The following is an 18,562-nucleotide window of genomic DNA, read 5'->3' as shown; positions in this document are numbered from 1 at the left end:
TAAACTTGAGCAGGCAGTTAAAAGAATGACGTCATTTCTTGATCTTGAATTTGATTTTATTAATTCTCGAAAGAAATCTTGTCTTATAAATGATGATAAAAAATGTACATAGAGTGGATGTATATGAATAAAACACAAATATTAATTATCTATAACTTTTAATGTACATATCGTCTATATATTTTTATAATGTTTTATTTTATTCTACATTTATATATATATATATATATAATATTTCTTGAATCTAATACTTTAGTTTCGTAAAAATATAAGTGATAAACAATATTATTGCAACACAAGAGTTTCAGCACCTCCTCTTCGTACAACTATACCTTCAGTTTGTTTACTTTCTTCTGCACATCGAATTTTGCATGAAAAAATTCTGAAACATGCAAATATTTTTATTAAGTACGTCAAGAATTATTTAAAAAATTCAATAAAATGCCAAAAAGTACTCTGAATAATTTTCCAAAAAAGACGCTGAATAATTTTGCAAAAATGTTAGCCATCATTTATTTTAATAAAAAGAAAGTGAGCGTTTTGTCATTAATTTGCGGATAACGGATGATGTGACAACCACACGGTGAAAGCTAGGTCAATTTTAACACATAGCAAAATTATTTTATATATTCCATAATAAAATTTTCTAATATGAATTTTCTATACATACTCGTGCGTACACGCCTATATATACATATATATATAAATATATACAGGGTTTGCCAAAAGTGTGGAAACCCCTTAATATTTCGAAAAATACGCATTTTTAAAAAAAATGTTTCATACAAAAGTTATAGGGTTTTATGTGGCGCATTACACAGCAACATTATTATGACCTCGAATAGCGCTGTCAAGGTTATGTGAAGGTCACCTCCAACTTTTTAAATGGGACACCCTATATGCTTTTGCATATTCTTGTAGCTTATCTCGAGAGTTTTTCAAAACACTATAATTAAGTTAGTTTTCATTAAGTACTTTCCGAGTTATGAGGCTTGAAATCATTTCTTAATTTTACATAAACCGTAAAATATCTTGTAAAATATTTATTTTTCGATTATCTTACCTTAATACTTTTATGTACAAAATAATGAGAGGAATCAATTGGTGTAAAGAAAAAACATAGTTGTTTTTAAAAAAAAATATGTAATTGTTAATTGCAAATTACATATTTTTTCTTCGAAACAACTATGTGTTTTCTTTCCACCAATTGATTTCTCTCATTATTTTGTACATAAAAGTATTAAGGTAAGATAATCGAAAAATGAATATTTTACAAGATATTTTACGGTTTATGTAAAATTAAGAAATGATTTCAAGCCTCATAACTCGGAAAGTACTTAATGAAAACTAACTTAATTATAGTGTTTTGAAAAGCTCTCAAGATGAGCTACAAGAATATGTAAAAGCATATAGGGTGTCCCATTTAAAAAGTTGGAGATGACCTTCACGTGACCTTCGGGTGACTTTTCAAGGTCAAACTAATGGCACCATCTTATGTCCTCCTTGAAACCATATAACTTTTGTATGAAACATTTTTCTGTATCTCTCTTAGTTTTCCAGATATCCGCCTGGGGCGATTAAAATGCCCCACCCTGTATATTCAAATATATATTCCAAATATTATATGTGTGTGACATTATTTTTTCTTGACTCGTGTCGGCTGTTATCGACTAATTGTTGATTGTTGACTGTTGACTGTGCTCGTCTTGCGAATACGTTCGTGACCCAGTCAAAAGATAGTTCAAAGCAATCGACAAAAGATTGGTGATATTACTTGTGCCGACGAGTTAAGAGTAAATTAAGTTAAGAATAGATAATCGAAATATGTGATCAATTAACTAAAAAACGTAAGCGAAATTTTTTAGAAGCTTGGCTTAGTGATGATCGATATAAATCTTGGATACGCAAAGTACCATCCGACGATAGTCTTTATTATTGTAGTATATGCAATAATAATTATTCGTGCAATTCAACACTATCAAGACATGCGGATTCTGCGTGTCACAAAAATAATATTAAGGTAAATACGCTAACTGATAATAATAATGTTAACTCGCCAATAAAAAAATTGTGTAAATCAAAATTTTAACAAAAATGGTTAGAAATTCAGCAATTTAAATGTTGGTTACATGAAGTGCTACATGCAAGCTTATTTTTTTGTTCGATTTGTGATAAATCTATCGCTGGCGATTTATCGCAAATCTATCGTCACGCAGAATCTAATGTTGTATAAATAAAGAGAAAAATTATATTGAAACAAGAGTTTCGAATGAGGATTCAAATATACAAATTAATGAATCACTTTTATCTTTTGATGAGCGTAAGAAATCAGCGGAAATCAGATATGCCGCATTAATTGCTGAGAAAAATATTCCCTATCAAACGGCAAAAGAAATTCTTAATTTTTTCCAACATATAGGAAAAGATCCTAATGTGTTGAATAGTATGAGTATGGGCCGAACAAAATGTACAAATATTATTACAAACGTTGTATGCCCGGTTGAGACTAATCGTGTTGTCAATATTATTCAAAACACAAAATTTTCGATATTTATCGATGAAACATCTGATCTCACTAATAAATGGATGACTTTTTTTGTCCAATACGTTGATCCGAAGACATTAGATGTTCGCTCGCAATTAGTTAAATTAATAAATATTGATGCCAAAGATTCAAGCGCAGAAAAGTTGTTCAATGCATTTAAAAGTGAAATGTGGAAATTACAGATACCATTTTTAAATATTGTTGCCTTGTCATGCAATGCATCTGTTATGACAGGGAAACATTCGTCATTTAAAAAAAAAATTAGAAAACATGTGTCCACGTTTACTAACATTCTCATGCCCATGTCATTCTACTGCATTAGCTGCGCATGCTACATGTACTAAAATTCCCGCATATTGCGATGAATTTCTTAAAAAAATTGCTAAATATTTAAATAGCAGTCCCAATCGTACGGCTATTTTTCGCGAATTTTGTGAATGTTTCCAAGAAACAAATCACAAAATATTAAAATTATGTGACACACGCTGGCTTTCTCATTATTTATGCATCAAACGACTTCTTGAATCTTGGGATATAATTAAATATTTTCTTACTGAAATGGTTGCGAGTGAAAAAACAAATTCTGGAAAATATTTATTATTTATGATAAACAACATAGAGATAAAAGCTAATTTTCTTTTTTAAAATATGTTTTAAATTTTTTTAACGCATTTAATGCATTCTTTCAAGCGTCAGAAACGAGAATTCATTTAATGCAGCCAAAATCTGAAAACTTTCTTTTCAAAATCTGTTAAAATTTTTTAAAAGAAGAATATTTAAAAACATTTTCTACAAATATTATATTTTCACTAAAAGAAAATCAAAAAGCTCTTAATGAAATTATTTTGGGGCCAGAATGTGAGCAATATCTAAACGAATTAACGTTGAAAGATCACATAAACATAGTTAAAATTGTTCGAGAGAACTGTTTAACATTTTATGTAACTGCTGTAGAAGAAATTTGTAAAAGGTTACCTATAAATAATGAATTTTTATTAAAGTTACAGTTAAAGTTAAAGTTTTTCAACCATCTATAAGTTTATTCGATAATAATAGACAAACATCATTTGATGATGTTTCTCTCGTAGCTAAAATTATCGGCGATTTTGATGAATATGCTTTAAAAAAAAATGGATTGCATTAGCATCAGACCTTACAGTGGAAGAAAAACAAAATTTTTCTAAATTACATTTTGACAATATGTGGAAAGCAATTTTACAACGTCGGCACACTAATAATGTTCCTAAATATCCCAATTTAACGAATATTATAAATACTATTGGAACGCTTCCGAATTCTAATGCCGATCCTCAGAGAATGTTTTCTCTTTTGAACAATTTAAAAACGAAAACACGTAATAGCTTTTGAACGATTTCCGTTAATGCTATTTGTGTGTTTAAGTCCGCATTAAAAACAAGAGGAGAAACAGCATTAAATATGCTCATTAATGAAGAGCATTTATCTCTTATGTCGGCGGATAAATTATATGCCGCTAATAAAGACAACAATTTAAAAGTCCATGCGGATGCTGACGATAGCAGGCCCTTCCTACGATAAATAATTTTAAAATAAATTTTTATATACATCACTTAAAAAATAAGTGTGTAAAGATCTATATATATATATATATATATATATATATATATATATATATATGTATATACAGAGTGATAAAACGTCCACCGTGTTTTTCTCGAAAACGGTAAGAGATAGGTAGAAGACATCCATTATGAAAATTGTAGGATAAGTAGGGGCACATACTTTGATGACCTTGAATAACCTTGAATGTCCGTTTTTCACATCAAGAATTTAAAAAAATTTTTTTTTTTATGGAAAGGAGTACTTTGTAGTCACTCTATCGATAGTACTCAATGAGCTTAATAACTTTTGTATCAGAGTTTTTTTCGAAAATTCAACCGTTGTCAAGGTATCGACAAAATAATGTGCCCCTACTTATCATACAATTTTCATAATGGATGTCTTCTACCTATCTCTTACCGTTTTCGAGAAAAACACGGTGGACATTTTATCAGACTCACCCTGTATATATACAGGGTGTCGGAAACCACCCGTATCAGCCGAATATCTCAAAAACTGAGCGCAGCAGACAAAAATATTTCAGACAAAAGTTGTAAGGTTTCAAGTAACACATTACATGGCGATATCAGTATGACCTTGAAGAGTGTTGTCAAGGTCACGTAAAGGTCACCTTGAATTCTGTAAATGGAAACCTCAATTTTTTATTTTGCATATTCTTGTAGCTTATCTCGAGGGCTTTCCAAAACACTATAATAAAGTATTTCTTCATTGAGTACTTTTCGAGTTATGAAGCTTGAAATAATTTCTTAATTTTACATCAACCATAAAATATCTAGTAAAATATTCATTTTTCGATTATCTTACCTTAATACTTTTATGTACAAAATAATGAGAGTAATCAATTGGTGTAAAGAAAACATACAGTTGTTTTTAAGAAAAAATATGGAATTGTTAATTGCAAATTACATATTTATTCTTGCAACCACGGTGGGCGTTGTAAACTGAAAGGTGCCAAAAATTGGAACATGTGGAAATTCCAGGTGGGCGTGTTGTTGCGAGGTCTCGGGGTTCACGAGATTGCAGAAGGTACGAGGATGAAACCAGAGGCAGAAATAGATCTGAGAGCATGGCTGAAAGAAGATTCCAAAGCTCAAAGCTTAATTGTAACAAGACTGTCAGAGTCTGTAATGCTGCATGTTCTGACATGCACAAGTGCAGCGGAGATGTGGAGAAAGCTGCATAGTGTGTACGAGCAGAAGAGCGACATCAGCATTCACATGGTGCAACTGTAATTTTTTCAACTGAAGTATACTCAAGGTATGGAAATGTCGCTATTTATATCGAAAGTACAAGAGTTTCAGAGTAAACTGAAACAGCTGGGTGAAGAAATATCGGACAAATTTGTTATGACAAAGATCTTGATGTCCTTGCCTGAGGGATACGGCCATTTTGTATCAGCATGGGAGTCGACATCAGATGAAAGACAGACACTAGATAACTTAATAGCTAGACTGTTGGTCGAGAAAGAACGGCTGAAAGCGAAGATGGATACATCCGAGAAGAGTGTTGCGTTGACCGCAGTGAAGAAAAATATAAAGTGTTTTAAGTGTGGACATCCAGGGCACTTTAAGAAAGACTGTAAAAATAATAGCGATAATCGGAACATGACACGCTGTTATGTATGTAATAAAAAGGGACAATTGAAAAGTGAGTGTCGGTTCAATAATGACAACAGCAATAAAAAACAAGCAAAGGACAGTAATGCATTTATAGTGACAGCCATGATTGGTGATGAACAACCGTGTTATAATAAATGATTGGTAGATAGCGGCGCTAGCGAACACATGACTTTTGATCGCACCCTGTTTGTGAACTACAGCACGCTGTTAAATAAAAAGTCCGTGATCATAGGTGACGGAAGAAAATTAGACGCTGTGGGTGTTGGACAGATAGTAGTAAAAGCGTTTAATGGAAAGTGCTATATATTGAGACCACGTTGAACAATGTACTACATGTGCCTGATTTAAAGGTGAACTTATTTTCTGTGGCAAGCGCGTTAAATAAAGGTTATAGCATGAAAGCAGACATTGATAAATGGGAGTTCGTAAAAGGCAATAAAGTAGGTGCCATCGCAACGCGTGATGAAAAATTCTATATAATGGAATTTCAAATGTGAAAGTTTAAATCATGCCTCGGCGAATGTAGGGTACAGCTTGAAGGACTGGCATGAGAAGATGGCACATCAAAATTTTGAGTGTGTCAAGGACATATTAAAAAATAATAATATTAAGTTTTCAGGAAAGGCTAACACTTGCACAGACTGCTTGAAGGGAAAGCAGCATAGACTCCCATTCCAGAGAAGCGAGTCATCTACGTCAAAAGTGGGTGAACTGATTCATGCGGACGTGTGTGGACCGATGGAGGAAGTTTCAATTGGAGGCTCCAGATAGTTTCTGCTGTTGAAGGACGATTACTCAAATTACCGCACAGTATATTTTATGTCACATAAATCGGAAACAGAAGAAAAGATCAGACATTTTCTTAAGTTTGCAGAGACCATCACAGGAAGTAAGATTCAAACCCTACGAACTGATAATGGCCTGGAGTTCGTCAACACGAGAGTGAAAAAGCTCCTGGAGAAAAAAGGTATAATCCATGAAACAACTGTCTCCTATTCTCCAGAATAAAATGGAAAGGCAGAGAGGAACATGAGAACAATAGTAGAGGCAGCACGGACCATGCTGCAAGCAAAAAGGATGAAAAAAAACTTGTGGGCGGAAGCAGTGAACACATCAGTATACGTATTAAATAGATCCAGTAAAAGCAATAAGAGTGCAAGGAATAACGCCGTGTAAACTGTGGACTGGAAAGGACTTTGATCTAAAAAAATTACAAGTATTTGGTATTGAAGTCTCTGTACATATCCCTAAGGAAAAACGAAAGAAATGGGACTTTAAGGGAGAGAAAGGAATATTCGTAGGTTATGGAGTGTGACGTTGCCGTTCCGACGCGCGTCCATCCGCCCCGGAAATCTTGACGGGGCATGAGCCGAGCGGCCGCGCCAGAAAAAGATTGCGAGAGCCGTATCGAAATCTCCAGAGAGACGAGCCATTGTCATATTTCGCGCTATTATTAATTTATTCTTTTTTGTATTATTTTGTACGTCGGGAAACCCGCCGGAAAACCACCGGAAGAGAAAGAAGAGGAATTCTTTTTGCGACAACCGACACGGCGCTCACGGATTTCGAGCCGAGAGCGGAGGTAGCGCCTGAGGATCAGGACAGCGCAGAGTCGCGGGTGGATTTCGCCCCCTGCAATTGAAGGAGGAAAAGCATCAAAGAAACAGCTGTCTTGGACCGAGATAACCGGGCCGGATCGGCGCCACCCTCCGAGGACGGAGGACGAAAGATCTGCCTCCAGAAGACCACAGATAGCAGGGTCGCCGAAATTCAGAATTTCAAATTATCGGGGCCGTTACGGCCCCCGATACGGCGTTGTCGCGGGGCGCATTAATATCTCGCGTGTCGCAGCACTATTGGCCGCGAATCCGCGCACCCCTGCGCGCAGGATTGACGCCGCTATCGACCCTGGATCGTGAGATCCAGGGAATCATTCTGGTGCGGGCGCTCGTCAAACGCAGTCCGTTTGTTCGTCAATTGTCGTTGTCGTTATCTTCGTGTGAGCCGCTGTCGAGATCGAGAGGACGAAGCCGAGAAACATCCCCCTGGCTGCGGGAGAAAGTATCGGTGAGGTTGCCCATCGCTAATTGTAAGCCACGTACGCGATTCCGTCCGCGGACCGGCCGCTCTGTCGCCGTCGCCATTTTCGTGTCTCGTTGTCGCTCGGGCTTTGTACCGAGCTCGCGATTTTCGTGCATTTCGGGCGACCGGAGACAAGCGACCAAGGCATCAAGGACGATCGTAACGTCGGCCGTAGTCGATAAGGAATCGTTCATCTCTCTCCGGGATTCGGGGTGTCGTAAAACGCGTAGCGACCGGCTCTCGTATATCGACCACGTGCGCGGTAAATCGCGGGGAATGCGTTTGATATCCGTGCTGTCGAAAAGAGTTGTCGAAACCGCGTAAGACATCCCCGCAATCGATCTTCGGGCGATTTTCATTATTAATTAGCGTGTATGTGAGTGTGTGACCGTGTGCGTATCGTGACGTTGCAAATGTCGTGCTGTCTTTGTCGCGCTTGTTACTTGTATGATTTGCGCTTATTGCGAGATATTTGTCGTGCGTGTGAATGTGTCGCGGTGCATAATCGATTACGATAAATTGAGAAATTGCCGAAATTCGAGAACTGCGCGTGAGTAAAGGGCGTTACGCCGAAAAGAAAGTAAGCGGCGTCCGACGGCTATCGAATATCGATCTTGCTCGGTCTTGCTCGTCGCAGGCGAGATTTTCCGTCTTCGCAAATGGCTTAATTACTCTCGCTCAATTATTAAGCCTCTTTACGAACAACTTGCTGTCGATTAAAGGAGCGAGTGAAAGAACAAAAGAAAAAGTATAATAATTTGACGAGTAGGCTGTCGAAATTCTGTTACATTTTCGAAACGCAGAACGACCTCGCAGAGCCTAGCCATAAAAACGAGCTATAATAAATATCAGGAACAACTTAGCGCTTTCTTATGTTATCGATTTCGTGCAAACATTCGATCCATCTGATTTATTGTTATTACCGCTGTCGAGTTAATATCAGTTATATTATTTCGAATTTTCTAAATTGCTATTATTATTAATCTGCCCATACAGCATAGAAGTTTGCATCAACATTGCTGCAATGTTACAACATTGCACATTGCAGTGTAATGCTGCAGAAATATTGTAGAGATATTATTTTGTAATATTACTTTGGCAATATTGCAGCAACATTTTAACATAACGAAAATGTATAACATGTGTTTCTTTACTTGCCGCTACGCGGCGACACCAAATTTAACTAACTCGTATTCGAATTCATCTAAAGTGGATATAAGGCCTACAAAGGACTAATGTAGTAATTATATTTCTTGTCTTGTGTCAGTTTAATTTCTTATAAACTGACTTAGTTTATTTAATATTCTGAATCGTAATGAGGGATCTAGATTATTAAACAAATAATTTGTTTAATAATCTGGATCCCTCATTGAGTTTCAGAATATTAAACAGATTTTTCTCAATTGAATGGGTAAATAGAAAATAGTTCATTTGCACGTATTAAAATATTCTGGTGTCGAATGTATGTAAAATAATTGTATGTATATTATTGAGATAAATATTTAATAAGAAATATTTATAGATAAAAAATTAATTATTAATAAATTTATTAATATAAAACACTAATAGATATTTTTTTAAAGGCGTGAAATTTTTTTAAAGGGAAATGTTTTTTCCTATCTTTCTTAAACATTTTTTTAATATTTTCAAAGTTTATTTATTAAATTTAAAACGGTCTGCATTTGTAGTAAAACGCGTTTTAATATTATAAATACAATGCACCGTAACATTACTACAATCTTATATTGCAATATTCCTAAAAGTGGACATTTTAATGTTGCTGCAATCCCACAGCAATGGTGCAGCAACATTTTGCAGTGAATTTGCAATATTGCGGTGAAAGATTGCTGCAATGTGTATGCAATCTTTGTGTGCTGTATGGGTGTCTTTATTTAATTTGTTCTTTAGTTATTTTACTTTTATATTATCTTCTTTCTTAATAAATGTGTTATATTTTTCTTTATTAAGTCCGCATAATTTATTTGAGTGTTAGCCTTTCGTGATTGTTAAATTCCGTTGTGTTTGTCGATTTCCGTAATTACCGAAAGCCTCGCATAAAATAATTCGATATTCTTTTCAACAGATCCTGCCCCTCTACCGTTAGGTGAGCTAGTCGGCCCGTGGCGAATTAGGCTAACGTTTTTCGCGTTATTCTGGCGTTTTAGCGAACTGATACGTGAAAGACCGTATCTGGCGCCCAACTTCGAAATCTCGAGACGGCCTTCACTTCGCCGCGGCTCGCGCGAGAACACCCTTCATCTTAATTCCTCCAAGCGCGAGTATCTCTATCCTTGTGTTTTTGACGACGTTTTCGCTCCCCCTTTAGCATCCTCCTCTCTAACACCTCGAGGAGGCCTTGTATGTAAAAAATAATTAACGTCGCAGGAGAAACAACAAAAGGTTACAGAGTGTATTTTCCAGAGAAAGAAACAGTAAAGGTTAAACGGGACGTAATATTCGTTACACTAGAAGAAGAGGAAAACTGGAAAGAAGATAGGCAACATTCCATATGCCCGCAAGATGGTCTAGTATTGGAACAAATGGAGGGGGGTGAATCCGAACAAACTGAATCAAGTATCGACGATGAAGAAGAAAGCGAACCTCGGATTGAAGAAATTCAAGAAACAGAGGGAGAAAGTACTGAAGAATACGAAACGTCAAATGAGGAGGGAGATATACCTACAAATACAACTCGGAGTGGAAGACGTGTAAGGAGATCACAAAAACTAAATGATTATGAGACAGGTTTATCATAAGCCTTGATAATGAACCTACGAGTTATGCAGAAGCCATGAGAAAAGAGGACGCTGACAAATGGAAGGAAGCCATAAATAATGAACTGAGTTTATTAAATGAGAACAACACATGGACTATAAGTAAGTTGCCCGAAGGTAAAAAAGCAATAAATAGTAAATGGGTATTTAAAGTTAAGAGACTAGGTAATAATGAGATTAAGTACAAAGCTAGGTTAGTAGCTAGGGAATTTGAACAAAAAGAAATTTTTGATGTTCATGAATTGTATGCTCCTGTTGCTAAATTAAATACGTTTAGAGTGTTTATGTCTGTAGCTACAAAACTGAATTTACCAGTATATCAAATGGACATATGTAGCGCGTTTCTTAATAGTAAAATCGAAGAAGATGTTTATTTAAAGCTTCCAGAAGGTATTAAACTTGATAATAACAAGAATGATGTGTGTAAATTAAATAAGTCGATTTACGGTCTTAAAAAGTCCCCAAGGTATTGGAATCAAACATTTGATGAAGTGGTGAGTTCAGAAGGCTATGTGAAATCAAGTAAAGATGGTTGCTTGTATACAAAAAGTAACGACAGTGTAAAAATGTTTCTGCTTCTATATGTTGATGACATCTTATTGTTTGGAAATTGTAACACAGAGATTAGAAGCTTGAAAGAAGTATTATCTAAGTCGTTTAAAATGAAAGATATGGGAAAGATATCAAAGTACCTAGATATGAACATAGAGCAGGACCTTAAGAAGGGTATAACAAAAATTAGTCAGACTGAATACTTAAAAAACATTTTAGAAATATATGGTATGTCAGAGTGTAAACCTTTGTCATTACCGTATAGATAAGAATTTTAAGTTTGATACATTGAAGAGAACTAAGTCAGAAAGTAAAGAGATAGAGACTAAATGTAGAAAGCTAATAGGTTGTCTTATGTATGCTGTAATGGGCTCTAGACCTGATATATGTGCAACAATTACAATGCTAAGTAGATTTCAAGATTGTGCAAGTGCAATGTTATATAAACTATTAAAAAATGTATTAAGATATATAAAAGGTACGATTCACTTAAATCTAGTATATAAGAGAGACGATAGTAATGATATAGAAGGCTTTGCGGACAGTGATTGGGGAGGTAATCCACAAGATAGAAGATCTACAACAGGTTATTGTTTTAAGGTATTCAATTGTACTGTGATATGGTCGTCAAAGAAGCAACAGTCTGTCGCATTGTCAACCACAAAATCAGAATATACAACTTTAAGTACTGCAACTAGTGAAGCTTGCTGGCTCAAGGAGCTGTTATTAGAATTTGGTATTAGTGTTAATTGTATAACTTTATACAAAGATAACCAGTCAGCAATTAAGATTGCACATAATCCTGCGAATAGGAGAATCAAACACTTAGGCCCAGTTCCACAACTTACTTTAACCGAAGTTTAACTCGTTAAAGGAGAATTTACATTGCGTTCAATGTCCGATGTAGGACGTCCGATTGGATACAATGGGTTTGGGACGCAACGTAAATCCTCCTTTAACGAGCTAAACTTCGGTTAGAATAAGTTGTGGAACTGGGCCTTAGACATTAAATATTACTTTATAAAGGAAAAGTTAGATGCAGGTATTATCAATATTAAGGGTGCGTTCCGAATTACGCATGAAGCGCGTAGACTGCATAGAAAATCGTTTCGATTTAACCAATGCGCGCATTGGTAGCGCTTTAGTAGCGCTGAGAATTCTCTAGATTGTACTAACCGTACTAAATTCTTAGCACCCTTCCAGCGCATTGACTGCCTCTACTCTCGACTTGAGGCAGTTGATGCGTTGATGCGTTGATGCGTTTTCTGCGTAATTCGGAACGCAATAACAGATAACAGATTCTTTGTGACGATGGAAAAACAACAATTATATGAATTTCCAGTTTTAATTGCAGAAACTAATGAAATAATAACTTTGTTTTTAAATAAAAATGATATGGAGAAAGCAAGCCAAGCTAATATTAATATATTATTTTACCTTAATTTATTATTTTATTTTATTTATATTTATTATTTATTTATATTTATATTTATTATTATTAATATTTATTTATGTTTATATTTATTATTATTTATTTATATTTATTATTTATTTTTTTATTTTATTTGTATTTATTATTTTATTCTATTTTTATTTATTTTTTTTACTATTTTACCATTTTCAAATCGTATTAGCGCATAGAATGCGCAGACACCGTTCCGAATAATTAAAGCGCTTCATGCGCATTGATAAAACGGAACGATTTTGAAGCGCTGCGCAACAGTAATGCAGTCTATGCATTACATGCGTAAATCGGAACGCACCCTAAATATGTATGTACTAGTGAACAGATAGGCGATATATTTACAAAACCATTGGGAGGTAACTTGTTTGAAAAATTTAGAAATAAAGTTCTCAATACAGAACAATGAGGAAATGTAGTAAGTAGTACAGCGGATTAAGTTGATTACTAGTCATTAAATGGTTGTAAAAGCGTTTTTTTTTTTGTTTGATGTTCTATGAAATCATTCATTGAGAGGGAGTATGAAGAAATGCAATGAATTATTTGTGCAAAAGTGTAGTTACATTTAATCTAGTAATCTAGTAAGTTAGTTACACCACGTGTAAGCAGATGATAGTATTGTGGCCGATTTTCTTTTGTCGCTTGCTGGCCTTAGTGCCGCTGACAATGGTGATATTGCACGTTTCTTACTTTAATAAAAAGTAATATATTTTATCTACCAAAGTGAGCTGGTTTATTTTATTCAACCTAACACTTACACATATGTATGAACATTTGGCGTATCGAAATCATTTTTACTACGCTTCTAAACTCATTTCTAAAAGTTCATTTATATTCTTTTATGCAATCTCGAACAGAAAGCTATCTTATTTTATGCATATAAACTGCACAATTTTTATATTAAGCAACCCAGATAGCACATGGACGTTCCATTGACGTCCAGTGGATGTCCGAGTTCGGACATTGGGACATCCAAAAGACGTGTGAATTAAGTTTGACGGACATCTATTGAACGCCCATAAGGCATCGGTTTGTCACAACTTCGGACGTTCAAAATAATACTCAAAAAATGACCTAAAATGGACGTCATTTTCAGTGCCCTACTCTTCCAGATTATTGTTGAAATAAACATCAAAAATTCATAAACTCAGAAAAAAGTTTATATTTAATTATGTATAATTGTGTAGATATAATTATGTATGGATTTTGACCTAATTTAATCATATATAAAAAATTATTCTTTATTATACATAAATAAATCGCATTATGCATCCTTCATAACATATAAAACATAAACTTTTTGGCCCAACAAAATTAAATAATATAATAAAATAATATAATTTATCTATTTCATATAAAACTTTACATAAAATTCATGTAAAAATTTTATTTATATTTATACTTGCTTATTGCACTCTACATTTTAATTAGGTAATTTAAATATGTAAAGTGCAACAACCAAGTTTAAATAGGTACCGGATTATTTTCGTTTATTCGCCGGACATTTACTTGTCCGATTTATAAAATCAATTTAATATCTGAAGCTCTTGCAATGAGATCAGAAATTAAATTGAACAATATATCTCAAATTTTATTTATTACCCTTTGCAAACTTTATATAATTCTCATAACTAAAACTTAAATACGAGAAAGATTGCGCATCGCACGTCGCGTAGCGGTAAACGAACGAACTAATACATCCTTGTGTGGTCGTGCGAAACTTTGACATCCAAGATTGGACATCTTGTGGACGTCCAAATATTGGCCATTAACGGATGTCTGGAATCGGATGTACGATAAACGTTCATTTCATGTCCATGGACGTGCAGATGTAAAATGGACATAAAATGAACGTCCATAGAATGTTCTGTGCTATCTGGGAAGTATTGTTACGACTTGATGCCAGAAGCTGATAAAAAAACTGCAATTTTTCAACTGTTTTTTTTTTGTTTTCAACATACAATTAAGAGTTTCTTGTTTTATTTCTGTGTGTACTTTAATCGTGGAGAAATGTTTATTATTCTATGCAATTAATAAAAAGATTTCGGTGTGCAAAAAGATAATCGTTTTAGTCGATAAAACAAGAGAGCTCGGCATCCTTTTAAGAACTTTTTCACATATCAATAACGACATATTAAATTATTAAATAAAAATGTTTTAAACTGTTGTTATAATTCACTATGGATAAACAGAAATAGATATTTTTAATGAAATTCTTGAATATTTTCACAATAATTTCACTAATGTCAAAAGTGTCCGATTCACCATTACTACTGGCCATTTTGCCACCCCTGAGCGTGTGAAACCCTAGTCCTGTCATTCGTGATCTTTAACCTTTTCCCATTTAAAAACTATTAGCCTCGACATTTTCGTATTAGAATTTTCGTCTTAAACCCATACAGCACAGAAGCTTGCATCAACATTGCTGCAATGTTACAACATTGCACATAGCAGTGTAATGCTGCAGAAATATTGCAGAGACATTATTTTGTAATATTACTTTGGCAATATTGCAGCAACATTTTAACATAGCGAAAATGTATAACATGTGTTTCTTTACTTGCCGCTATGTGGCGACACCAAACTTAACTAACTTGTATTCGAATTTTCATCTAAAGTGGATATAAGGCCTACAAAGGACTAATGTAGTAATTATATTTCTTGTCTTGTGTCAGTTAAATTTCTGATAAACTGACTTGATTTATTTGATATTCTGAATCCTAATAAGGGATCTAGATTATTAAACAAATAATTTGTTTAATAATCCCTGGCGAAAATAAATATCGGAGCGTAAGTCGAATGTAAGGAAAGAGTAACAGAAGTGTAAACGAAGCTTCTAGGAGGCGTAAATTGAAACAACGAAACGTAAATGAAGCGTTAACACTTCGTTTACGTTTCGTTGTTTCAATTTACGCCTCCTATAAGCTTCGTTTACACTTTTGTTACTCTTTTCTTACATTCGACTTACGCTCCGTTATTTATTTTCGCCAGGGATCTGGATCCCTCGTTGGGATTCAGAATATTAAACAGATTTTTCTTCATTGAATGGGTAAATAGGAAATAATTCATTTATTGCACGTATTAAAATATTCTGGTGTCGAGTGTATGTAAAATAATTGTATGTATATTATTGAGATAAATATTTAATAAGGCACATTTGAAACACTAAAAAACACGGTAAATATGTCGATGAAGGGAGCCCGCCTCGATTACCTTGACCTTGGCATATGTTGTCAAGGTCACTGCCCTAAACCAGTAGCCCGAGGATTGTGCGAAACAGGGACTGGGCTCCTGGTTCAACCGAAACAAGGAAGGATGCGATAGAGAGGAGTTTTTAGCGGGTAGGGGCCGTTAAATAGGCCGAGTCCCGCACTACCCCTCCGCAATGCCGGGGTGGAGGGGTGTACGTAATAGCATTTTCTCCTCTCTCGTATAAAAAAAAAAAAGGTCACTGCCCTGAGTAACATCCAAAAGGTTTTAGCCGTCGCTCGTTGTTTATTAAAAAGTTATTAACAAAAGAATTTTACAATTTTAATGCTCTTTATCTCCGAAAATATTGATTTGAGAAAAAAAAATTTTAAGCAGAAAATAAAGCCGCTGAAAAACTCTACAAAAAAAGTTATATGCATTTTTTTCATAAACCTACTATTTTAGCTGTTATATGAAAAAATAATAATTTTAAATACATTTAATACAATTTAAATTTATATAGAATTTAATACAATTAAAAAATATCACAAATGTATGTGTACACACACACACACGCGCGCGGGCGGGGGGTGCAAGGGGGGCCTTGGGCCCCCCCTCCCGCAACCGCCCCGCCGCACAGTGGGCAAAATTCAGAAAAAGTGGACAAAAATCGATAACTCGGTGAATTTTGCACCAAATGTTTTGAAAATTGGTACACATAGGTTGTTTTAGGCGTAGATTCCAAGTTTTAAGTTAAATTTATCAAATTCAAAATGGCAGATTTAATATGGCAGAGCGAAAAATCAAAACTTGGTTGAATATTTTTGAAAATTGATACATATGAATTGTTGAAGGCGCTGATTCCAAATTTGTAGTTGAAATTGTGACATTCAAAATAGCCAATCCAATATGGCGGTGAAATTCTAAAAATATAGACAAAAAGTCGATAGTTTATTGAATACTGAACGAAATTATTTGCTAATCTCAAAAATATTAAATTAAAATTGTAAAATTAACAATGGTGAATCCAGTATGAAAGACATATTATTTATATATATATATATATATATATATATATATATATATATATATATTAATAATAGTCTGTAGATTATTAATGAATAATTAAGATAATTAAGAGTGAATATTATCTCTCTTCCTCCAAATAATTAAATTATATAATGACTGGATTTGGTTTAATTGCTACTTTGATTATATTGGAAAAGATATGCAATTGTAAGCCTTTTCACCGCGATAAGATACCAGTCTAAGAAAAGGGTTTTCCGTGTTTTTTTTTATATTTTTTTATTTTTTTATATTATTTTGTATTTTTATATTTTATATTTTTATTTCTTTATTTAATTTTTATTCTGATTTTTTTATTTATATTAATTGCCGGAAATATATATATATTTAATTTTGTTTTATATAGCAAACACAATTTATTTATTCTATTTATTTTTTTCTTATTTATTGTATCTCCATAGGAATATTATCGTCTTCAAGGTTTTTAAGGTAATCTTCAATATCTGAATCTTCTGAAGTATTGTTAGTATTATCTGAATCTCCTGAAATATTGTTATCATTATTTTGATCATTATTTATATTATTTAGTTCGGTTCATTTTATTAAATTTTTTGCTTCGATTGATAATATAAAAAAATATAAAAATATAAAAAATATTTTAAAAAAACACGGAAAACCCTTTTCTTAGACTGGTACCTTGTCGCGGTGAAAAGGCTTATAATTGCCCAGTTAGCCAAGTCTGCTCGAACAGATTTCGCCAAGTGCTTGCTAAAAATTGTTGTCAGCAAAAAGGCTACAATTTTGCTACAAGAGTTGTTATTACCTGATTAAGCTGGCAGATTGGCGGCAAAAACCGAGCAAAGCTTGCTGACAAAATCCGACAACAAATTGGCGGCAAAAAACAAGCGAAGCTTGCTGCATTACTTGACGTCAAATTGGCGGCAAAAACCAAGCAAGATCTGCGCGCACAAAATTTGACGTCAAGTTGGCGGCAAAACCCGAGCAAAATCTGTGCAGGAAAGTTTGATGACAAATTGTCAGCAAAAAGCAAGCAAAGCTTGCTGCGTGATTTGACGTCAAATTGGCAGCAAAAACCGAGCAAGATCTGCGCGCATAATTTGACGGCAGATTGGTGGCAGAAGCCGAGCAGAACCTGCATAATTGGTATTTAGATGCCTTGATTCAATAGTTCCTTCGCTTTCCGCTACGCGATGCACGCTTTCTCGCAATCAAATTTCTGTTAGAAGTAGATATAAAGCCTGCTAGTGGCTATTAATAAAAGATCAAAAGTATATTTCTATTGGTTTAATTTTTGATATCTCATACAAGCCTAATATGAGAATATTAAACTGATTAGAATCAACAGGATAAATGAAAAATTATCCTATTTGAAGCATAAAGCAAGAGTTTAATTATCATATAAATGATGTCTCAATTTTATAAATTTAATTTAATTATTTTCACAATTTACTTTATTATTAATTTAATTAAGTTGAAAGAGAATTTGCTACGTGAGATATAACTATATAACTACGATATAACATTACATTTCAGTTATTTATGAAAAGAAAATTATAATTTACCAATAAAACCGCGCGCGCAGATCTTGCTCGGTTTTTGCCGACAATTTGACGTCAACATGTCAGCAAGCTATGCTCGGGTTTTGTCACCAATTTGCTGTCAGGTTATGTCAGCAAGGTTTGCTAGCAAAACA

The 18,562-nt window shown here is 34.1% G+C and overlaps 1 protein-coding gene across 2 annotated transcripts in view; it reads right to left on the bottom strand.

The window, feature by feature from the left end:
• Positions 1-191: 191 nt before the first annotated feature.
• The window catches only part of LOC145975790 (intraflagellar transport protein 81 homolog), a 55,356-nt gene continuing 36,985 nt past the window's right edge, over positions 192-18,562 (bottom strand). The window contains exon 13 of one of the 2 annotated variants that reach the window (XM_083106496.1): positions 192-382. In XM_083106496.1, coding sequence (XP_082962622.1) covers positions 286-382 — 97 coding nt within the window. In that variant the 3' untranslated portion in view covers positions 192-285. The remainder of the gene's footprint in view (positions 383-18,562) is intronic. The other variant, XM_083106495.1, reaches the window with a different exon arrangement.

The sequence above is a fragment of the Camponotus vicinus genome, unplaced genomic scaffold (genome assembly GCF_025532165.1).
Source record: "Camponotus vicinus isolate PSW18456_S1 unplaced genomic scaffold, iyCamVici1.0 SCAF_8, whole genome shotgun sequence".
In the NCBI taxonomy this organism is placed as follows: Eukaryota; Metazoa; Arthropoda; class Insecta; order Hymenoptera; family Formicidae; genus Camponotus; species Camponotus vicinus.
This window is presented reverse-complemented; position numbering and strand designations above follow the sequence as displayed.